Source organism: Dasypus novemcinctus, chromosome 20 (assembly GCF_030445035.2).
Source record: "Dasypus novemcinctus isolate mDasNov1 chromosome 20, mDasNov1.1.hap2, whole genome shotgun sequence".
In the NCBI taxonomy this organism is placed as follows: Eukaryota; Metazoa; Chordata; class Mammalia; order Cingulata; family Dasypodidae; genus Dasypus; species Dasypus novemcinctus.
In genome coordinates this window covers 36,950,139-36,974,825 of record NC_080692.1, presented here as the reverse complement: position 1 = coordinate 36,974,825, position 24,687 = coordinate 36,950,139, and the positions used below count along the sequence as shown (strand labels likewise).

The 24,687-nt window shown below is 37.9% G+C and overlaps 1 protein-coding gene across 2 annotated transcripts in view; it reads left to right on the top strand.

The window, feature by feature from the left end:
* The window catches only part of RERG (RAS like estrogen regulated growth inhibitor), a 133,113-nt gene extending 115,404 nt beyond the window's left edge, over positions 1-17,709 (top strand). The window contains exons 1-4 of one of the 2 annotated variants that reach the window (XM_004460309.5): positions 2,635-2,695; positions 6,289-6,345; positions 14,834-14,907; positions 16,506-17,030. In XM_004460309.5, the coding sequence (XP_004460366.2) occupies positions 2,650-2,695; positions 6,289-6,345; positions 14,834-14,907; positions 16,506-16,913 (585 nt within the window). In that variant the 5' untranslated portion in view covers positions 2,635-2,649 and the 3' untranslated portion in view covers positions 16,914-17,030. Of the gene's footprint in view, positions 1-2,634; positions 2,696-6,288; positions 6,346-14,833; positions 14,908-16,505 lie in introns of those variants that run through there. The other variant, XM_004460310.5, reaches the window with a different exon arrangement.
* Positions 17,710-24,687: the final 6,978 nt, after the last annotated feature.

Sequence of the window (24,687 nt, the reverse complement as noted above, 5' to 3'; positions counted from 1 at the left end):
ATTCTGGAAAAAAAATGTTTTCCAGCCATGAAAACTACTCCCAAACTATTAATTCAATCGATATAGAATAAAGACATTTTCAGATATGCAAGTTCTCAAAAAAAATTACTTCCCAATGCTCCCTTTCTCAGAAAAGAACTTAAATATGTGCTCCCTCAAAGCAATGGAGAAAATTGAGAAATAACACTGACTTTTTTCTTCTAGGATCTTTATCATTAATTTGATGTATGACACTGGTCATCTCTACGCACTCATTCAGCGATTATTTGGAAGTTTTCAGTTCTCACTGTGCTGTAAACACAGTACTAGATGCCAGTCATATTCTGAAGTGAAAATGTAGGATCTCTGCCCTCAAACAACTTAGCTGGATAGAGATAAACACAATGCTTAAAGTTCCAATAGGAGTTTGTTTGTTAAAGAGCTTGAGAGAAACTCTTCAAGAATAGATGTGATAGATTAGATCATTGTTCAGCAAATATTTGTCACCCTCCACGCACACACACCTCCACGGGAGTTTACATCCCCACTTCTTTGAAGTTTGGCTTAGCCATGTGGCTTGTTATGACCAGTAGGATGTTAGTGGATGTGACCTGAGCAGAGGCTCGAACTGTGCTTGCATGACGTAGCTTGCTCTCTTGTGCTCTTGCCTTTCTCCATTAAAAGGACACACCTTAGGTATTTGCTGGTCCAGGGAAATTGAGACACATGTGGAGCATACATACCTAGACCAAACTGCTGCTAGGAGCCAAGCTCCCCTAAGCCTATCCTAAGTTAGCAGACCCTCAGCTAAAGCAGATGTGTGGAATAACTGCTTATTGATGTATGCTACTGAGTTTGGGGATGGGTTTGTGACACAGAAATAGCTAACTGATAAAGTACGTGGAGGAAAACTTTGCAAAGAAGGTGATATTTGAACTGGATTTTGATGATTAGGATTTTATTAGGGAAAAGACTTTCAAGGCAGCAGTAACAACATGATTAGGGGCAATAAAGAGACAAATGTGCATGATGTCATCAAGTACTTCAATCAGTCTTGTGGTCTGATGTAAGCATAAGGAATGCCACTAGAAGTGGTTGAAATTGAGGTGGGAAAGGTATGTGAGGATCCAGAAGGAAGGGACTTGACTCTGAGCCAAAGGGTGATATTTCTGTCCCCATATTATAGATGAGACCTCCAAAGTTTAGAGAGGACAAGTAACTGGATACTATTTTGAGATAAAACATTTAACACACATTAGTGAAGAGGTGAAAGTTTCTATCAGACAAAGCACTAAATTTTTATATTAAAGATATTTTTTATAGAGACTTATAGAACAAAATAACAACCACAAATGTTTAGAAGGTCATATATACTTAAGGATCTTATAGTATAATTGTTCTGTATACATTGTTAATTGGGTTATTTCATGAATTGTATAAGTGAAAAATAGCAACCTAACAGAATTTTATTTTAGAATATGAGCCTAAGTATAATATTTGCAATTTCTACCTAAGTCTGTCTTGGATTTGTCTCTTTAATTTTTTTGGAGAATAATAAGAATATCATGTGTTATTTTTCATTTGCCTTAAAAAATTCATTTATTTCCAAAAGCTGATTTATGATACAGATCATATCTAATCAATTTTCATTTAAAATATTATTCTGATTATAACTGGTTCTTTTGACATCTGCCTCTTCTTCATAACAATGTCAGCAATGATTCTGAATAACCAGCCCAGACCTGTTCATCTTTAGACATTGTATGACTATTTTGATGTAGGAATTTTGCCTTTTAGCTCTCACTTATAAATGGAACATTTTTGCATTGAATTATTAAATTGATGTCACTTTAAAAATATTTCCTCTGATTAAATTCTGTTTAGTGAATTTTCCATTTTGTTGGAAACCAGCTTTCATTAATAATCATGAATTTTATAGTGCCAGTAATACAAAAAAATGAACCACCTAGGATGAAGAATTATCAAAGCAGGTTATAAATTAGGCAAAATAAGGAAAATGTTCTGCTCTAGATTAATCAGTAGATTCGTTTGGCTGACTTAATGGAAAGGTATGGGCTTTCAAGGCGACGGGAGAAATAAGATACTTAAGAAGAACAGAGTCTTAAGTGTAACCAACCAAATATGTCAAACCTTAAAATCTGTGGAAAAACAAGACCTTAAATCAGATTCCTAGTGAAATTAAAATTAGTAATATCACCTTTTCGCTTGGGAAAAAAACTGTCCTCAGGATGGTTGGGATTGAGAGGGCAGGGGATTCAAAAGAAAATTAGATCAATTTTTATATCATATACAATTTCTATATAGAGAGAATATATATAAATTAGTGTTAATGTAAACATTGTATAGAATTGAATTTTTAAAGTATAGAAGTATAATTTGTATAAAGATGATGCAATAGCTATTATAAGGCATTCATAAAACATTTCAAGAAAGGTTATAGAAAGATGGCATGGCTCTGTTGTGAGTTCTGTTGAGTTCATTTTTCTGCTTGTTTTCATGATGTTTGGTTTTTATCTAACCACTGCAGAAAAGTGAGCTATGATGTGGAATAATACGTCTTTTTCATCTATTCAACAAGTATTTTTGAACCTACTGGATGCCAAATACTGTTTTGGACCCTGGAAAACATCAATGAATAAAACAAATTCCATGCCCTTATATAGCATACTTCCTAAAGAAGAATTCAGGCGAAATGGTACTACTGATAAAGAAATATTTAAACATTTCAGTTGATGATGATGAGTATATTTGTGGAGTGCATGAGCAGGAAACTGACAGCAAATAGTCTGATCTTCCACTAAAATCACTCTTCCTCATTCTGACTTAGCCACACTGGCCTGCTTGATGATCCTTGAGCATACCAAGAGGAAAGGGCTTTTGCACCTGCTACTCCTTGTGCCTGAAACATTAGTTCCCCAGATATCCTCCCTCACCTCTTTAAAGTATCACTCAACAAGGCTTACCCTGGCCCCTCTCTTAAATTACAGCTCTGAAGCCCTCATTCCCCAATGCCCAATCCCCTGACCCTGCTCTGTGTCTTTTTTCCATCGCACTTATCACCTCTGATATATTGCATAATTTATCCATTATGTTTATTATTTTTTTCCATTTTCTCCTAATAAAATATAAGCTCCATAAGGTCAAGGATCCTTGTGTGAGTTGTTCAGTGAATTATCCCAAGCACCTAGGACAGAACATGGCAGATAGTAGACACTCAATAAACACTTGGTCAAGGGGATGAGATCAGGGAGTTTGGAGAAAAGATATGATAATAGATGGTTTATGCTTTAACAGGATCCCTAGCTGCTGAATGGAAATTAGTCTAAGGGGTCGGGGGGGTGCAGACATGGGGAGACCACTCAGGAGGTGATTTCAGTACTGTGAAGGGTGAAACCACTGTGATTTAGATGAAAGTGATCGCGGTGGAGGATGTGGTGAGAAGTGGCAAGATATATCACATATGAAAATCATATTCCACAGTAAAATTGTCATAAAACTTGGGGCTAAACAATAATAATGAAGATTTAGTTCCATCTGTAAACTGGTGTACCATTTAAATAAGAATAGAGCCGTTAACAGATACCACTTCCACAGATGTAAAATTATTATTTTCATTCTTTAGGCCAATACTTTTTATACTAAAATATTGTTGAAAATTTTAAAACATAGAAAATTCATTTGCTTTTCTGTGAATAATCTGAGAGAGATTGAGAGATGGAAAGATGAAATCAATATATCCAAAGAATGTACATAGGTCAAATTTTCAAAGTGGATTTTCAGGGTTTTTTTATTGCACTTGAGATAGATTAAATTATATATATGATTCTATTGCTAAAATAACCCTGATATATGTCTGTTAAAAAAGAACATCCAAAATACTTGGATTAATTTTACTGATGAAGCCCATTAACACTGTCTGGCCGGAAGGAGGTTATTTTATGTGATCATCTGTCTGAAACAGAGCCATGAACGCAGAAGTCAACAGAAAGGAGTTCTCAGCCACTTCATGACCTCTCAAAGGTGTACCAGAAAGCATGTTTATATTAATAGAAACAGTTTCTTAGGGCCTAATCCAGAGCTGATTTCTTCCTATTTTAGACAATTCTGACAAATTTGTTAAAATGGCTTAGTTTGGGACATAAAGCCGCAAAGAGTAAGTATGGATGGTTAGATGGGTTTTTGGAGGTGGGCACACTACCACAGCAGAAGGAGACACCACGGCATTTGAGGGAGGTAATAAATCTGTATTAGCATAGACACACAAAAGCCCTGGAGCGCTAGATGCTCAGCCACTCTACAGCTTCTACAGGTACTGCGATGTGACCACACAGGGCATGGACCAATGGTCTTCGCCAAGATTCAGACCCACTTTAAAATGATTCAGTTGTGTTCATTGCACTTGGTTTTGAAAGGCAATGGAGTGTCTACAATTTAGAAAGATTTTTTTTTGAGAAATGATTAAAATTTAAATGGCTTTAGATTTGGGAAACTTCAAACGTTTTTAGGTGTCTAAAAAACAAAAGTTAATTTTAATCGCTCATGCTTTTCAGATGCCAGATAAATAAACGTTTTTTGGTTGTGGCCTTTAAAGTTAAAATTACATATCCTAACAAAAGGTAAAACTCTTTAGTACTGCAGATAGTTGTATTTCCTAATATTGTTATTAAAAGAGAAAAGATTTGTCTAGTGCTTCTACTTCATACATGAAAAAATAAAAAGCTCCAGTCTCCAGAGAGTGCACAGTGACCGACTCCAAAAATTGCAGATAAAACCACAAGTGTACTCGCTGTGGGAAGTATTAAAGGGTCAGTGGCCTTGCTACTTCAGACACTGCAAATATTTTGACTCAGCTCCAGCTTCACACTCTGTCATTAGGAAGAACATTTGCTACTTTAGTCTCCATCCACCAGGAGCAAAGCAACACATGTTTGTGGTCTGTTTTACGAAGTTCTCATTGCAGTTTGCTCTGTTTGCTCCCATATACACTAGATACCTCTGTGGATCCAAGTAGTGGCAGGAAAGGACAGCTTGACAGTACCCTTCAACAAACTTGTTTTTCTTTCTTCAAGGAATATCTTTAGGCCTCTACTTTAGGGCATTTCTGTACACATACCATTTTTAGGGCATTTCAGTAAAAATAAAAATATGCTAATAATAGCTCTTTTGATAGACAAGTGCTCTTTGGTTGGGGTCATTGGGATCCCAGAGAGACCCTCAAAGGTCTTTGGAGGGCTCGTGAGCCTGTGGAAATTATATGCCAAACTGTGCATGGGTATTTTTTAGTGAGGAAAGACTCCATAGCTGTCATTCTGTTTTTACAAGGATTGTGATCCCCACTCCTCCAAAAAGAAAAAAATAAAAATTAAACCACTGTTTTCAACAAGCCTAAGAAAACGTTCAGCATACGTCCCTTCTGTTTCTAAAACCACACAGTGCGCGTATTTCAGCACTTCTCTTCCTCCAGCCCACCTGCCAGTTAAGTATTATCCAGGTGGCCTAGGCCTTATCTTCAGTTTAGTACATTAGGAAAATTGCAGGCTTTGGAAACAGTCTTTGGATGATTCAAACCCTGACTCAGCTGCTTAATTAGCAGGGTGAGCTCAATTAAATTGTTTAACCAATCAGAGCCTCAGTATCCTTATCTGAAAAATGGGACCAACCCTAGTACATGCTTTTTAGAGATGAAATGAAGCTTGAACGAGACCATGCAGGTAAAGGGCTTAGCACAGATTCAGCTTCAGACACAACAGTGGGTAGTTAGTAAGTGTTAACTTGGATGAACTTTAATAAAATATTTCTTTTTCATATCTACTTTTCTATAACCCAAAATACCTACTAGTGATCTTTTCATTACAGTATAAATGATCCCATTTCTAACTCATCTTTGTCAATCACTTATCGATATTTAGACTGTGGACACCTTCATTATGGTGCTCATCCTTTGGCTGAAAGTTTTATGTGAGCATTTTCATTGTGATGTTTTTGTTTGTTTGTTTACTTTGCTTTGCTTTAACCTTGTGACTAAAGGAACAAATCCAAGCTGTTGATAATGCACAATAAAACCATTAAGACATTGCACCAGTTTTAAGCAGCAATATGAAATTGAAAAAGTATTTGAATGAAGACAAATAAATTTGTTGGGTGACCCCCAATGTGAGCAGATACATCAGCACCCAGGAAAAGAAAACAAATATAGTTGTGCAGGCTGTTTCTTTTTCATTAAAAGGATAAGAAATACAAGAAAATTAACAAATTTGTTTGAAATTCTGTTCTTTTTTCCCCCCACAGCTCTTGTAGTGAGATTTCTGACCAAACGCTTCATCTGGGAATACGATCCCACCCTCGGTAGGTCAAGTTTTGTTTTCTCCTCCTTTGCAATCAAAGTCTATGACCCAAAAGAAAGAGTGACGTTTTCTTGTGTAACCTCTATGAGCCCCATGCAGCTTGGGTGGTGCTCTACAGAGCTGGGCAAAGGAGCCCTAAGATGTTAGACATGCATTTCAAGCTTTCCATGCAGAATTTTAATGCATACATGAAGAAAACCGGTCAAATCTGAGATAAGAAGGAAATGGGTACAATATGATATCAGAGAAACATAGCATCGTTCTCATGGAAGTAGGGCATGGCTAATTTGGTGTGGGACAAAATGGCATGCTGAGGAAAGTGTAAGAGAATACTGAGTTTGAGAAAGTGTAAAGCAAACAGTGTCTCTCCCTTCATGTCTCCAATGACTCAGATCCAAGCCTGTTTAAAAAAGAAAAAGAAGCAAAAATTGATGTCTCCGGATCTTGAAAGTAGCAATAATGTTGATGTATGAAATGCTCATTGCATATTTTTCCATAGTCCAAACAGAACATCTATTAGAAATCCATTTAGTTATCATCTTCAAAACAACCCTGAAAGTCCTTGGGTTCTAAATTAGGCTTCAGATTTTACTCTGAATTGAGGCTTTTAATTTTTTTATTAACCATTTTTCAGAACTTCAGTTGTAAAGGGCAATTTTGAAATCCCAGAAGAGGGAAAGGCATACAGCTTTTCTTTACCCGGCACAGTGCCCCACCCCAAGCTGACCTTGCTCAGAAGACTGATGTGGGCAGGACTAGCTCAGTTTTTTTTTTTGTTTATCACTCTAAGGTTGCATATGTTCAGTTGAAAGGGGACATTCTTTCCCCTTGTGCTTTCTTTCATTGCTTTTCTTTATTCATTCGACAATTGTCTGGTGAATACTTCTTAAGTCTCGGATTGTTCTAGATGCTAAGGATAAATTATTAAGCAGAAAGGCAATGCCCCTCTTTTTCTGAGTTTACAGTCTAGTAAAAAGAAAAGAATCAAGCAATATATGACAGTTATACAGTGTTATGGAGGAAAACTGAAAAGCAGAGGGTTTAGAAAGTGATCTTCTGGTTTACTTTATTTTTTAACTTTTTAATCTAGGTGGAAAAGTACAATGTGACAATCCAACAATTTTTCTAAATAGTGGTTAATTTTCCTGTTATTTATTCAAAAGTTCCTAACTGTCCCCCACTGCTTCCAATACTGCCTTTTTCATGTATTGGATAATTTGCACTCAGACACAGTTCTAGATTTGCCTTTCGCATCCAACACCAGGACCACACTCTTCAGATAATTGTATGCAGTATAGGAACATTTTGATTGATAGATACCCAGTAAAGAAAGTCTCCCCTCATTATTATTATTATTATTATTATTATTATTATTATTATTTTACCAAATTATCTTGGCTATGCTCCTCTATTGACTTTTCAAGGTAAATTTTAGAAACCTTTTGTCATGACATGATTTTGACTGGAATTGCACTGCAACTGTAAATTACTTTGGAAAGATCCACATCTTTATGATATCCAGTAATTTAATCTAGGAGAATAGTAGGTCTCTTCATTTATTAACCTTAATTTCTCTGCTTTTGCTTTTCCACATCAATAATCTTTTCAACATATTTTAAAAATATAGTTACAATCTAATCTTAAGATGAATGATGCATTAATATCTAAAATTTACCTGTCTATTAAAAAATTATCCATCATCTCATGTTTCTCCCACCTAAGTAAATATGTATTCTCCTTTTATCTTTTTATTACTTATATAATCTTTATAGGGAGATGGCTTTTGAGAATCTTAGTGATTTATGGGAGTCCAGCGGAAAAATACTGATTTTATTTATCGTTATATAAGAACATCTCAAGAAAAAATGCAGATTATAAAAAATGAGTTCATAAAATTTTTGAACTCTCTCTGTATGTGTTCTAGTAACATGTTACTATTCTCAATTAGTCTTAGGTGGACCACTTTCCCTTTCATTCTATTCATTCTTAAAAACAACTGTTATTACTCGAAATCTACCTCCATCAGTTACCTGTAATTCAGGCTTCCGTCACTAGCAATAACTAAACTTTATTGAGTGACCTTGTACTGTGCTGCTCAAAAAGGACTGCTGCTGCTAAGCAACCAGAGCCTGCATCAGACTTCATAAGATCAGGAGTATCAAATGAATGACTCACTCCCAGGTAGGCTTCATTAGCACTACCTTCAGAGAAACAGACCCAACAGGAGATACGTATATACAGTTTATTTTAAGGAACGGGCTCACACAATTGTGCAGGCTGGCAGGTCTGAATTGCATAGGACAGGCTGGGAATTCCAGTAAGTATGATGTTGAAGTCTTGAATCCAAAATCCATAGAGGAGGCCAGCAGGCTGGCAAAGCTGCGAGGAGCTGAGGGTGTGGAACCGAGAGAGAATTTCTTCTTCGTCTGGAAACAACAGATCTTGTTCTTAAACCCTTCAATTTACAGTTATCTGATTGCAGATGCTAATCACATCTCCATAATTCTCCTGGCAACATCTGGGCCACAACAACCGGACACCATGACCTAGCCAAGCTGACCCATAAAATAAACAGTCAGAGCAAGACAAGATCCTTTGTGGAATGTACAGCGACATTAATTAAAAGTTTCAAGACTATCACCAAAAGGAACAGCTCCGTTTAAAGACCGAATGGCTTATTTGTCAAAATCAGTCTTGAAGTCTGAATTTTGTGCCTTTCTCAGCTACACGGGGCCGTTTTTTTTCAGCCTGTAACAGCATTTTTGCTCCATGAGAAGCTGAAGAGCGTGAACACAATTCAGCACATTAACAAAATTGGAGTTTTTCCTGCTCTGAAATAAATAGGAAAAAAAGACTTGCTACTCTAGTAGCAAGTGATCCCCAGACTTCTATATTTCAGGAACAAGTTGTTTTTAGTGTGTGGTGGTGGTTGTTTGTTTTTATTTTTTAATAGAGAGGGACTGTCATAGAAATTTAAATTAGGGATGCAGCCAGGGGCAGTGGAGGGGGAGGGGAACGAAGCCTGCACTCTTTTTCTCCTATCATTTCATAAAAGGGTTTTCTGGGTTTGTTTGTTTTTTTAACCCAAATGGTCTGAAATACAGAATCGAAGGGAAAAAAGTTCAGTCCTTGACATTGAACAATTTCAGTTTTCCTGAAAATGTTCTCATTTCACCGTGGACCGGTGAAGTCTTTACCAGAGGCTAGCACTGGGCCACGAACAGCATTTGGGAGCCACCACGGCAGCATAGTCGGCTTGAGCCTTGGGCCACCCCATGAGCAGCACACGGAAGGGCTGTACGAGGGCGGAAGGGAGGCTCCACGTGCTGATCAGACCCCATGCCCCCTGAGAATGCTGACCCTGGCGGAGGGGACAGGTAGAAGATCGCGTTGTGTGTGGCTGTGTGTGTCCATGTGTGCGCGTGTGTGGTGTTGTGGGTTTTGGAGAGGAAGAAGGAGCCTGCGTTTCAGCCCCTCTGACTGCTGCGACTGACCCCAACGGAAAGGGATTCTGATTGTGTCCGTCTAATGAGAGCTCAGACCCGAGTGGGGGTGGAAGTCTGGAGGCATTTTAAAGCCCTGGTGCTTTGCTCTTGTGGTTGGTTCTTCCCACCTGCAGTACAGCACCCTCTGCTTGGAAAAGCTCAACGAGAGAGACAAACCCAGACCAAAGTTTCTTCACGGATGCTAAAGCCAAAATGTTTAGCCAGTAGAGAAGCATTTAATATCAGAACTGCAGGGAACTTGGGGAGTTTCATTTGATGGATAAGGAAACAGGTCCAAAGATGTGAATTTGCTCAAGATTACATAGCTGGTTTGTGGTTAGACCAACAATAGAACTCAAGTCAGTGCAGTTTCCACTCTAGCCTAAATCAACATTACTAACTGCTGTTGTCACTGTACTGGCCAAGTGTCCATCCTAATATGTCAAAATTTACAAAAGTCCTAAATTAGTAGGAGGATTAACTATATACAACACCCTTTGACATAAAATGTTCTTCAATATATGAAATATACTTTTCTTTATAAAAATGTTACTGACCACAGGTTTTAAATCATGTATCTCTTATACACAATGAAGTTCAAATATAATTTCGGAATATATATGCCTAAATCCACCTTGACACAGAGTTTGATCTTGTTGTATATAACATTTTGGTTCATTTGGAAGTGTCTCCTAAATAATCAACCCTCTGCCCGTCAAAAAAAAATGTTTAAAAATGATCATTTTCTGCTAGTCTGAACAAAATGAAAACTATTTCCACCACCCACACACATACACATTTTCTTTTATGTTTAAAATGAAGAGTAGAGTTTAATTCCAAAATGTACTTAATACATTTTTAGAATTACCTTTGGAAAAGCTAACACATAGATGTGTAACATTTTCCTTCTGTGGGCAACGCTCTCACTGTATTTCCACATAGAGAAAATGGGTACCTAATGCTGAAAGTAGTCTTGACATGGCACAAAACCAGATTTCAGCTTAGAGGAAATTGCTGCTGCCACCCGCTGCCATGTCTGAGGCAGACGTTCCCTCATTTCCTGCATTTCATCATTTTTGTTTCAGTTAACACCAGCCAAAGAATCACACAATTTCATACAATATTCATTATATTCTATTTGCCCCCCTACTGTGACCTTCTGTGGTTGAAATACAAATCCTATTTATCATGGAAGCAACAGAGAAAAATGTCCCTGACTCTCAGACAACTTTCGGTGTAAAGAGATGGAAGAGAGCCCAGAGCTCTGTTCTCCAGGCTCCAAGACTGTTGCCAGTCTTTTCAAAGGGAAGCAGCCCAAAGGACACTAGAGAACAGCAGAGGGAGGAAACAAAGGGCACGGGTTTGTAACATGTGCAGTGCTGTCTGGGTGTCTCCTGCTCAAGCTGGAACCCTGACATTTTAAAAAGGAAATACTTGAGAGAACACTTGCAGACAAGGACTGGATGTAAATGCCATTTTAGAACCTTAAATGATACAAAACAAGAATCTCCCATTTAACCTAAAAGCATAGGGAAATGGAATGTTCCAGAATTGAGAATCATAGTACACACCATATATGGATCACATATTCTAAGACAATGACAATAATGTAAAACACACTCATTAAAATATACTGGCCTATCTCATTTTCAAAATTTTACTTTTCATAAGTTACTTCAACAAAGGTTATTGCCTTGTGGCAGAGATCATTCTACAGGACTGATGGCAGGTAGAGGACAAGGTTATACTACTTAGCTAAGCTTTCTTTTTGCTGTTTATGTTTTGGGTAGGAGATTATATGTGCAGTAAAGTAACATAAACTGTGGCCTTAAAAGGACTGTAGAATAGTTGGTGATGAGATGTGGTGGTGTTTTCAGGACTTGGAGTTGTCCTGGGTGATGCTGTAGGGACAGTTACCAGACATTGTGTGTCCTCCCATGGCCCACTGGGTAGAACGTGGTAGAGTGTGGGCTATGATGTGGACCATCGACCATGAGGTGCAGCGGTGCTCAGAGATGTATTCACCAAATGCAATGAATGTCTCATGATGATGGAGGAGGTTGTTGTTATGGGGGGAGGAGTGGGGTGAGGGGGGTGGGGGATATATGGGGACCTCATATTTTTTTAATGTAATATTAAAAAAATAAAGACAAAAAAAAAGAATAGTTGGTGAGATGATAAAATGAAAAGTCAGAAACATGAGGTAGACCAATAAGAAAAGAAGGAAAGCACTGGCTGTTCCATGAGAACAGAAACTTCTAGATTTATTTGGTTGATTGGTTAGTGATATGGGTAATTTAGGTGAAAATAATTGAACTAATAATTGTTAATCATACTATTCCAACTATATGGAACCGTACTAAGCCAACGATACGGTTTATGGCACCATATCAATATAGTTGTACATGATGCCTTTATATTATTTCTCTTCACTTTTTTTTTGCATCCCCTATCCTGACAGCCATTGCCCTCCTCTTTTTCATAGGTTTAAAACCTAATGTATATGATACTTAGCATAGTGGTTAAAAGCCTGCATTTCAGGGAAACGGACTTTGACCCAGTGGTTAGGGCGTCCGTCTACCACATGGGAGGTCCGCGGTTCAAACCCCGGGCCTCCTTGACCCGTGTGGAGCTGGCCCATGCGCAGTGCTGATGCGCGCAAGGGGTGCCGTGCCACACAGGGGTGTCCCCCAAGTAGGGGAGCCCCACGCACAAGGAGCGCACCCCGTACGGAGAGCCGCCCAGCGGGAAGGAGGGAGCAGCCTGCCGAGGAATGGCGTCGCCCACACTTCCCGTGCTGCTGACGACAACAGAAGCAGACAAAGAAACAAGATGCAGCAAAAAGACACAGAAAACAGACAACCAGGGGTGGGGAGGGGAATTAAATAAATAAAAATAAATCTTTAAAAAAAAAAAAAAGCCTGCATTTCAGAGCCAGTCTCCCTGGGCTCAAAACTCATCACCACCACTTAACAACCTATGTGACTTTTGGCAAGTTATTTAATCTTGTTGTGCTTCACTTGCCTCATGAGGCTAATAATGATACATACTACATGGGATATTTGTGAGGGCTAAATGAGTTAATATAAGTAAAGCATTTAGAACAGTCCTTGTTCAAATAGTAAGAGTGTGTACTAGCTCATATATATATATATAGTATTTTTCTCTGTATGTATATATTTTAAATGTATTTGAATTTTATTCTATTTCTTGCATTTAAAACTGTATATGGGGAGCAGTTATGGCTCAGGCTGTTGAGCGCCAGCTTCCCACATGGGAGGTCCCGGGTTCAGTTTTCAGTGCCTCCTACAAACAAAGACAAACAACAAGCAAACAAATGAAAAAAACCAACTCAGAGTAGCTGATGTGGTTCAGTGGTTAAGCACCAGCTTCCCTCATATGAGGTCCCAGGTTCAATCCCCAGCCCCTACTATCACAAAAAAAAAATTGAATATGGGGGACCAGATGTAGCTGAGTGGCTGAGAGCCTGCCTCCCATGTATGAGGTCCTGGGTTCAATCCCAGGTACCTCCTGAAAAAACAAACAAGCAAGCAAGCAAACAAAAAACACCTGAATATGGTATGTTTAAGATCCATGCATGTTGCTGTAAACACTTCTAGCTTTCTGCAAGTACTTCTTAGCGTGCCACGTTTAACCGTTTATTCTACCATTGATAAAAGTCTAAGTTGCCCCAATCTGAACCAAGAAACATTCTTTATATTAGTGGTTCTCAACCTTTAGTTGTAGACTACACTTTAAACTTTAGTTTTAGTATCAGCATCACCTGGATGTCTTGTTAAAACAAATTGTTTGGTCTCATACCCAGTAGAATTTGCATTTCTAACCAATTCCCAGGAGATGTAGATGCTGCTCATTTGGGCACCACACGTTGAGAACTACTACAGCAATTGTTTTTCTAAGAACCTGGGCCAAGTTTTTCCAGGGTATATACCTGAGAAAAGATAGCTGGATCTTAGGATGTGCACCTTTAATGCTATGGATGTATCCTCAAAAGTGCTGCACAAGTCTACCTTTCCTTTGATGGTAAAGGGAGCGTCCTATACTTGAGTTAAATATTACATGGTTTAACTTTCTATTTTTTGCCAATTTGATGGTAGTAAAATAACAGGCTTTTCTGGTTGGTGGTGGCAGAAAACATCATTTTATATACTTCTTAGTTATTTGGGCCCCCTCCTCCATGAATTTCCAGTTTGTGTCATTTGCCCGTGTTTCTGTGCTGCTCCTTAATTTCTTTTTTTTAAATTTGCACACTTACCTTTTATATTTTAGATATTAATCAAAACATTGATGTACAACCACCCACTAACATCCTAAGAGTTTCTTACATTTTGTCAGATACATCCACCTCCCTCTCACACCTGTTACATTTCCAGAGTAAAGGTCAGGAAGGCATACAAGCGCCTGCTTACGTGTCAGCTTGTTAGGAACAGGAATTGACAGTGATTCCCAGAAACTCAATTTTGAAGAGCTTCAAAGCAGAATATATGTTTGGGGAATCACCTTTCATTTTAGAATGTGGAGTCTGCATTTTAGAAGAGAACACCCGTGAGCTGGCCTCACGGGAGTACTAAAGGGAGTATTAGAAGAAAGAACTAGGGAGTGGGTGTAGTTCAAGGGGTGAGCACCTGCTTCCCATGTACAAGGTCCCAGGTTCAATCCCCAGAGGTACCTCAAAAAAACAAATAAAGGACAGAAGAGAAAAGAGTGAGAAACATGCTAGTCCTGAAAACTCGTGGCCCCCAAATAAGAACTTTTTACTTCCAAGAGCTCTAAGAGTTCACAAATGCCACAATCTTGCAATTCATCCTCTTTTTCCTAGACTGTACATTCCCCCTTTTGCGATAAAACAAGCATTCCTCTCGTGTGCCTAGTTCCTAGTTAAACTGTTAACTAAATCATGCACTTATTTACCATTTTGCCTTCTCTTTAAAATAATGCAAGTATTCACCTTTTTGCCTTCTTTCTTTTTCCTCACTCCCCCAGAGTCAACCTACCGACACCAAGCAACTATTGATGATGAAGTTGTTTCCATGGAGATACTAGATACTGCTGGCCAGGTGACTAAAGAGTTCAGCTAAAATATTTTCTGGATCAAATAAAAATGAGACATGAAGAATAAATGAACAAAATTAAGATACTTTTGTTCCACTAACTTTTGCATTGTATGATGTCTAAAGACTCTTTTTCCCAAATCATCTAACCTTTTATATATTTACAACAGCCCGTGAATGCAGCCTTGTGTAAACTGCCCAGTGCTTCAAGTAGATTTAAAAAGTATCATAATATTCACATTAAATTTTCTAGAATAGCATTGCCCACCTATGTTTTGTGGCGTGCAAGATATTATAGATTTTCATGGTCAAATGTGTTTTGGAAATACTCAAAGTTTAAAAGAGGTCTATTGAAGGAGTTCTCAGAGGCTATAATATACGAATGGGTAATATTGAGAGAAATTTAGTATATGTTATGTCTCCAAGATATATGACCACAGAATCCTTTTTTTCCCCAGAATACTTTATTTTAGGAATATCCCCTATAATATTCTTTTCATACCTCACCGACACACATCCTGTTGAAGGTCTAGCCATATTGTTGAGCAACGGCAACAATTTATTTAAAAGAGAACTAATATAAAATTGCTTTGAGGTCGGTCAGTTCTGACACTACAAGAGGGCTCATGTCCTCGGTAGGTGTAGGTCCCCGAGACAGCAGTGAGTGAGGAAGCTGAAGGTTTCCATGGTGATTTATCAGTGAACTGTGACCCTGAGAAGACTTGAATTCAAGTATTTAATCCAAGAAATATTTCTATAAATAATTGTAGACTTTTCTTTCACATCACTACCTCCTTTCTTTAGGAGCATTGACATTCCACAGATCCCTGAATCTAAAGAGATGGGCATGAAATATAAAATTTTTAAAAAGAGGGCCATCAGGGAAGGACATACCTCCAGGTATCTGAACTTGTCAAGGCAATGCTTTTCCAAATGGTCCACACTATCTTCATAAAAAGCATAATCAGGCCCTTTGAGAAACACCTCAAATGTGTTTCTGTTATTACCGGGATTATATAACATTTTTGGGCTGTTGGAATAGAAAAAAATAGTCCAAACCCCCTGGTTTAGAGTTTTACTCTCTAAAAGTTCTCTACTAGTATTCTGCCATGCAGGGCTAATAATCTGAAGAGAGAGACATTAAATATAATTAATTATTTAAAACTTCAAAAACTCTCACTCAACTGTGACTCTGACTCTGATTCCTGAAACGTGCAGTAAGAGCTACCTGTCAGTAACCAATTTGCCATTTCCTTAATTGTGATGAAAAGTCTCAGGGAATGTGCTCAATGAAGATTATGATTTCTTTATAGTTCTTGTGTTTACAAATATAATGGCGTGGCAAGAAAAATATTAAAAAAGAAAGTTACAATCTATGATGTTAGAATATTTTGTAAGTCCCTGTTATATCTTGGTATGAGAATGTAATTCTTCTATCCCAAGCTGATTGAAAAAGGAAGCCTATACAGGCAGATTACTAAGTAATTTTGTTGACACTGACTATAAGGAATAGTACTTAAGAGAATTTTACTGTTAGAATTAGCAGCATCTACACATTGAGGTTACCTCCAGGTCTTCCAACTGTCATTTTTCTTTGCCAACAGGAAGACACCATTCAGAGGGAAGGACACATGCGATGGGGAGAAGGTTTTGTGCTCGTCTATGACATTACTGACCGAGGAAGTTTTGAGGAAGTGTTGCCACTTAAGAACATCCTGGATGAGATCAAAAAGCCCAAGAATGTGACTCTCATCTTGGTTGGAAACAAAGCTGATTTGGACCACTCCAGACAGGTTAGTACAGAAGAGGGGGAGAAGCTGGCCACAGAATTGGCATGTGCTTTTTATGAGTGTTCCGCCTGCACTGGAGAAGGGAACATCACAGAGATATTCTATGAGCTGTGCCGGGAAGTTCGTCGCCGGAAGATGGTCCAGGGCAAAACGAGGAGACGCAGCTCTACCACGCATGTCAAGCAGGCCATCAACAAGATGCTCACCAAAATCAGTAGTTAAACAGCTCGGTTCTAGAGGAGGCCCTGCCGAGGTGGGCAAGTAATTGGAAACATTCTTCCACCTTTTTTGTCCCCCTTCTTAAAAATTAAATCAAATTATTCCATTCCTTGGAAATGTTCTCAGCCTCCCACATGATGGGGTGTTTTTGAATGTCTTATGCAATTTCAAGGCTGACAATATCTTCCTTTCTTGCTTGAATAGGAGATACTACTCTAATGCAGTTTGAATATGTAACCACCAGAGATTCTGAAATGGGTGGGTTCATATCAAGCTTTTTTTAGGCATCTTCTCCTTGCTTAAATAGGTTGAAGTCTTGTCAAATGCATTTTTAAATTCCATTTCTTCTCAAAGACTACAAATTAGTATCCTAAAAGTCTAAGATAACAGAAAACCCAGTAAATAAAACAGGAGTAGTTTAGCCGTTAGAGTTGGGAAAAGAGCCCTAGTTCACATTTGAAATGAGGATTTTTCAGAATTATTTTAAATGATCTAATTTTATTTAATCTTTTGTTTTATTCTTAAATTCAAACATATTCTCACTAAGATTTTCCTCTGTAGTCAAGAATTCTGTTTCAATTTGAGCTGTAAAGATCTATTGATCATTATACCCTACTTTTTCCTTGGCTCAAACAAGATTTTAATTATAACAATAAAGCCCTCTTGTCCCTGCCAAGCCATTTTCACCAAGCTGAGGATGGCAGTAAAGACATTAGGAATCTTTTCACCAAACTTTGGCTCTATTGAATGCTAGCAGAGGATTTAGTGTTTAGAGTTGTCTGCTTCACTTTTTTTTAAACAATAATCAAAAAAAAGAAAAAAAAACAACAACAGAAAACTTAAGAATGAAGCTAACTACCCCTCTTTGGAGAGCCAAGGCAGTTAGAAAACTTAACTTCTGATTCATTCATATGACCACATGGCTTCTTTAAATATTTTGGATAAATTAACATACTTAGAAGAATTCAGAAAAGAATGGGTGGTTAAAGTTAACTATAACCAAATAAAGGTACATAAAACAAAGAGTTTTGTATTGTGAAAGTTGAGTATATAATTGAGAAAACTTTATGGTTCTTTTCTCCCTTTTATGCCCCCATATATCAAGATTTGGGCACTTTATTTTAGAAGAAAATATATATCTTTTACATATGTGTGTATTTATAAATGCATAGATATATGTATAAACATTTGTAAAACTTGGAGGCTTTAATTCACTGATGCATTTGGACAAATTTGGTGTAACTGACTTTATTTTATGTGAATATAATAAAAAGCATCATTTTCATATTCTGTCACATTTGGACAATCTTTCTTGTGATGTAATTTTAGGAGAGACTTGAGGGAACAATTGAATTATAGAGTTGATGAGTCAGTCAACCTGATATAAAATGAACACCTGTTCAGAATAATAGCTAATATTTTGGAGTGCTTAGCTGCTATTTTAAATTCTCATTAAATTCTCACAATAACCTTTATGTGAGAGATAATACTATGATCACAGTCGTAGATGTGAAGATACTGAGCCACAAGGGAAAAAAGGCAATTTAACCAAGTTTGCATAGCCATTTATGGTAAGGACAGGATTTGAAACAGTGAGTCAGAGTCAGAGTCCAGAGCCTGCACTATTACCACTATATTTTATTCATGGATTGAGATAAGTTCTGGTCCTTGAGCTATAGGGATGAAAACACAGAAGCAGGGAAACGGATGTGGCTCAACCACTTGGGTTCCCATCTACCATATAGGAGGTCCAGGACTTCCTGGTGAGGGCAAGCTGGCCAATCGCCTCTCTCCCACTCCAGAAGGTCCCAGGATCGGTTCCCAGAGCCACCTAATGAGAATACAAGCAGACTCAGAAGAACACACAGCACATGGACAGAGAGAGCAGACAAAAGGGGGAATGGGGGGAATGAGTAGAAATAAATATATTTTTAAAAACCTACAGAAGCAGGTAATTTAGGGAAGTCTTGCTTCATTTATGCTTTCATTCATTCATTAACAAATACCTTTTGAGGCTCTCAGTATATGTTGGACATATTTCCTGACACAACTTAGTCCATTTGATGGTATCTGAGCTGACCTTGAACATATGTTATATGTTATTTAAAAAATAAAATGGGGACAACTTAGGCACAGAGAATGGCATAGAACAAAACTATGAGACATGAAAGGTAATGGTGAGTGTGGTAATTAAGAGCAGTTTAGAGGGCTACTTATATTTAGGGAGAAAAAGGAAGGGATAGCAGAAGGGATAGCAGAAGGGAGGAATTTAAAGTAATAGAAAAAATAATGGGGTCAGAGGTAAGAAAATTTTTTCAAAATTCATCTCCCTCCAAGTTCAGACAGCTACCTATTGAAGGACCAAGTAATAAAAATCAGCTGTGGTTCATTTTCAGTAATGTTCACTTAGATGAGGTAGAGGAAATAGAGTAAATTTATTTTGCAAATTATGCTGTCTTCTAGAATCACAATTATGCTCATTCTGTCATATCTATACTTGGGAATACAGCTTCACCAGTGCTTATTAAAAGCAAGTTCCACTGTAGTTGGTGCTGGGATTTAATGTATACCCAGGGGACCTGAATCTCTGGACTGACCATGTGATAGCCAGGCCCTGGGCCTCAACACAATTGCAACTCCTACACTCTGGTTTATTGGATTTACCCCACTCTGCTAACATGGAGGTGAAGAAGGTCAACCACCACACCAGGGAGCCAAGAGTGCCTACAACTGAAAGCAGGAGAATTGCATGCAGCATCCATGAGGAATCTAAGCCCCCTCTTGATATAGATGTGGAGTAGACACAACCATCCTAAGGTCCACAGGATGGAGGAATAGAGTATGGATTAGGATGGACTTACTGATATTCTATTCATGAACTATTGTGATTAGTAATCAAAGAAAATGTGGCATTGGTGTGGAGAAAGGAGCCATGGAGGCTGCTGGGGGTAAGGAGTAGGAGGAAGAAATGTGATGTGGGGGCATTTTCGGGGGTTGGAGTTGTCCTGGGTGGTGCTACAGGGACAGTTACCAGACATTGTATGTCCTCCCATGGCCCACTGGGTGGACTGTAGGAGAGTGTGGGCTATGGTGGGGACCATTGACCATGAGGTGCAGCGGTGCTCAGAGATGTATTCACCAAATGCAATGAATGCCTCATGATGATTAAAATAAATAAATAAAAATAAAAGCAAGTTCCTAAGGGAGTGAAATACCTGGGTGCAATACTTGAGTCAAAAACTAAGGAAGTGAAATTCATAAACTCCAACACCAGCAAATTCCCTAGACGTATGAATACAAACTCAGGCCTGTTAAAAATCACAGAACCACTGACATAAGCCCCAACTGGTAATTCAGAAGACGAACATGAAATTGCACAAATATACATTAGTTATGCCCCAGGCTTCTCCACAAATGAAGGTTATAAACAAGCTAATACTACTAATTGTTTTTCATTTTCATGAATGTCAGTGAAGCAAGCCTCACTTTGGAAAGAGTAGCTAAAGTTTTTATTTTAGGTACTAAAAGCATATCATTCATCTTTTTTGATAGAGTAATGGGGACATATTTACCCTCACATATTAAAGAACAAGAAACAACTAGACAAAATATATAAAACAATGGCTTTCAGATATTGAACAACAAGCAGTACAGTGCTGTGATCTCTGAGAGAAGGAAAAGAAATTAGGTAGATCCTACTACTATGCCAGTTGACTGCCAAGTGGCACATTCGAGGAAGCAGTGCAGGGTGGAAATATCCAAACAGAGGCTGGTGGGCTTGCTCAGTTCAGGAGACAAAAAGAAGAGTCTGGGGAGGTCAAGGTGTTAAGAATCTGTGGGACAGAATTCCAGGAAGAAGGTTGTTGTAGAGAAAGAAAGCTCCAGAGATATGCAAAAGACATCCCTTTGGCTGAGTATGGACCTCCCCATGATGAGAGTTTCAAATTACATAAAGGAAAAACTGACAAACTCAAAAGAAAAAAACAGACAAATCAAAAATTATAGTAGGCCATTTTAACATTTCTTTCTCAGTAAAGACAGTACAAAAAGAAAGAAAATCTGTAAGGATATGGAAGATGTAAACCAACTTAACCAAAATGGTATTTACAGAACACTCCACATAACAAAAGCAGATTACACATTCTTTTCAAGTGCACTCAGAACAGTCACCAAGATAGATGATTTATTGGGGCATAATATAAGTTTCAATAAATTTTTACAAATTTACATTATGCAAAATGCTATCTCACTATAACAAAAATAAAGTGCAAATCATTAACAGTAAGATAATTGGGAAATACCAAATACTTGGAAATTTAACAATACATATCTAAATAATCCATCAATCGAAGAATCTAATGAGAAGTTTGGAAAAAGATGTTAACAGAATGAAAATAAAAGCATATCAAAATTCGTGTGACACAGATGAAGCAGTATTTAGAGAAAATTTACTGCACTAATCTCTTATATTAGAAAGGAAAAAAGGTCCAAAATCAACACATTACTCTGATATCAGCATTATTCTGAAACCAAAACTAGAAAAAAGAGACATTACAAGAAAAGAAAACTGCAGATCAATGTCTATCATGAACATACACAAAATACTTATCAAAACTTTAGCAAATCAAATACAGAAATACATACAAAAAAAAAAAGGTATCATGACCTATAGGGGCTTAACCCAGTAACTGCAAGGTTGTTTTAACTCAATGTTTTTCACCTTCTTCACAGATTAAAACATGACAATTTATAATAATCTCAACAGATTCAAATAATGAATTTGACAAAATTGAATACTTTATTCATGGTTTTAAAAAAGAAAAAAAAAAAACTTAGAGCAAACCAGGAATAGAGGAGAACTTTCTTATTCTGAAAAAGGGAATCTTCAAAATCATACAGCTAACATCATACTTAATGGTGAAAGCTTGTGCTGTCTATATTCTGCCTTTGTTGGGTGAAGTTTTCTGTATATGCCTATTGGCTCTAGTTGGTTAATAGTATTGTTTAGGTCCTTTATTTCCTTGTGGATCTTCTGCTAGATATTCTATCTGGCATTCAACTGGTGTATTGAAGTTTCCAACTATTATTGTAGAACTGTCTATTTCTCCCTTCAATTCTATCAATATTTGCTTTATGTATTTTGGACCCCTGTTGTTAGGTACATATGTATTTACAATTATTATATATGCTCATTGAATTAACCTTTTTTTTGAAATGTAATGCCTTTCTTTGTCTCTTGTAATGGTTTTTTAATTTAAAGTCTATTTTATGTAATATTAGTATATCCACCCAAGCATTCTTTTATTATTGTTTAACCTAATTTTGTGTTTCCATCTAGATGAGTCACTTGTAAATTGCTTATACTTAGGTCACACTTCTTTATCCATCATGTCAATCTCTGCCTTCTGATTAGAAAGTTGAATCCATTTACATTTAAGGTACTTAGTGATAACACAAGACTTACCTCTGCAATTTTACTAATTGCTTTTTGTAAGTCTTACACTTTTTTAGTACCTTCTTTTCATTATTACTGCCTTATTTTTTGTTTATATATTTTATCCTGAGTCATTTTATATCATTTCTTCTTTCCTTTTGTGTAAATTTTTTAGATATTTTCTTTATAGTTACAATGGGGATTACATTTAACATCCTAAGTCTATTATGATTTAGTTCATATTGATACCAACTTAATTTCAATAGAACACATACTGTGTTTCTATGTTCTTCCATCCCTCTCTTTATGTTGTTCATGTCACAAATTACATCTTTATATATTGTATGCCTAGTAACAAGAGTTTGTGGGGTTTTGTTTTTGCATTTAAATTTAAAGCCATATAAGAAGTAAAAGATTTTTTTTTTTTTTACTTCTGGGAAGATGGAGGATTAGAGAAGTGGAGAGATCACTTCTCTCCAAGAAAAAATAGAGAGCTTGAATAATGCACCCGAAGTCACACAGCTATGAAAGTGCTAGAGGCAGGATCTATAACTATTTTCCTGCTTTAAATCATTAAGAAATATTTCCTCCCTTAGATAATCACCAACATCTCTTCCAATTCTGTTCTTAAAATTAAATTAATCTGCATCTCATAGCTCTTCCATGGAACCAAATGAATGTGACATCAAGAATATGGATAGGGTAGCAGATTTGGCCCAACAGATAGGTTGTCTGTCCACCACATGGGAGGTACAAGGTTCAAACCCAGGGCCTCCTGACCCATGTGATGAGCTGGCCCATGCGCAGTACTGATGTGCACAAGGAATGCTGTGCCACACGGAGGTGTTCCCCGCATAGGGGAGCCCCACGCGTAGGAGTGCGCCCCATAAGGAGAGCCACGCAGTGAGAAAATAGTGCACCTGCCCAGGAATGGCGCTGTGCACATGGAGAGCTGATGCAGCAAGAGGACGCAACAAAAAAAAATGAGACACAGATTCTGGGTGCCGCTGACAAGAATACAAGTGAACACAGAACACACAGTGAATGGACACACAGAGCAGACAACTGGGAGCAGGGAAGGGGAGAGAAATAAATAAATCTTAAAAAAAAAAAAAAGAACATGGGTAGTTTACTTTCTGGTAAAATCCATTGGAAAGTAAAAATACTATTAGGAAGAAGTAAAAGAGAAAATCTGGAACCAAATGTGGAATAAGATAATAAAAGAATTTACTACACAAAAGATAACAAAATTTATAGTTCACTGGTACAATAATCTCTACCGGATTTATATCAGACTAGTGAAGAAAGATCAGAATTTTTGGGTTTCATTAGCTATACCAAAAAAAAAGAGTAGCATGTGTGATGTTACCGATATCTGGGAAGAAGAAAATTCAAATAATCTGTTGTAAATGTTTTTCTCTTCCTCTTCCACATCTACGTTTACTGGCTTTTACTCTTCAAAAAATGTATACTTGACTTCTGGGGAGATGGAGGATTAGGGAAGCAGAGGGATCACTTCTCTCCCAGGAAAAATAGCTAAAGGACAGGTAGAGACTGTCTGGAGGGCTGCTCTGGGGCTCAGGCCATCATCCAAAACAGAGAGAGGCAAAGGAAAAGAGTTTCAGTTGGCCGAAAATTCACTTGAGTAGAGCAGCAAAAGCCGCAGCAGCAGGCACCCACACCCCACCTATGAAGCAAAGCACAGTCTGTTGATTGCAGCAGCTGTGGACTGCAGTGGCTATGGATTGAGGGAGTTGCAGGGGTCCTCTTTCTCAAGAAAGGGGAGAGGGAGGGACACAAGCCTACAGCAAATTCAGATTTTGGCCAACGAACTTGGTGTGCTGCATTGGAGGGCCATACACTTCCAGGCCTGAGAGCCAACTGGGAGCTAAAGATGATTTGCGTTCTCAAACACCCTTCCTACTGCCCCCAGCTAGTTGCTGAGGAGGCAGAGGGAGAGAGGGGGTGTGGCCATCCAAGTGTGGAGAACAGCCTCTGAGAATGTTTGTGAGGCTTGGCCAGCCCTGAGGACATTGCTTGTGTACTGCCCACCCACCTAAGGAGTTACCCTGAATGCACTTCCCCCCACTGCCCAGTACCTGAGGTCTGAGCTGGGTGTTCTGCCAAAGAGTGCCATCTGCTGGCTAGATCAGAAAAGTGCATGAAAAAGAAAAAATAAATAAAAGAGGCAAGCATGTGCCTTTATTGCCACCCTCTACAAGTCCCCTGGAAACTGGCCTGCATCCCATTACTGGGTTCTTAGCACGGGTTTGAGCAGTTAAATAGAGAAATCCTAAATATCTAGGACAGGGTGAATCAAGAGTTAAAGAAGAATGGTAGCAC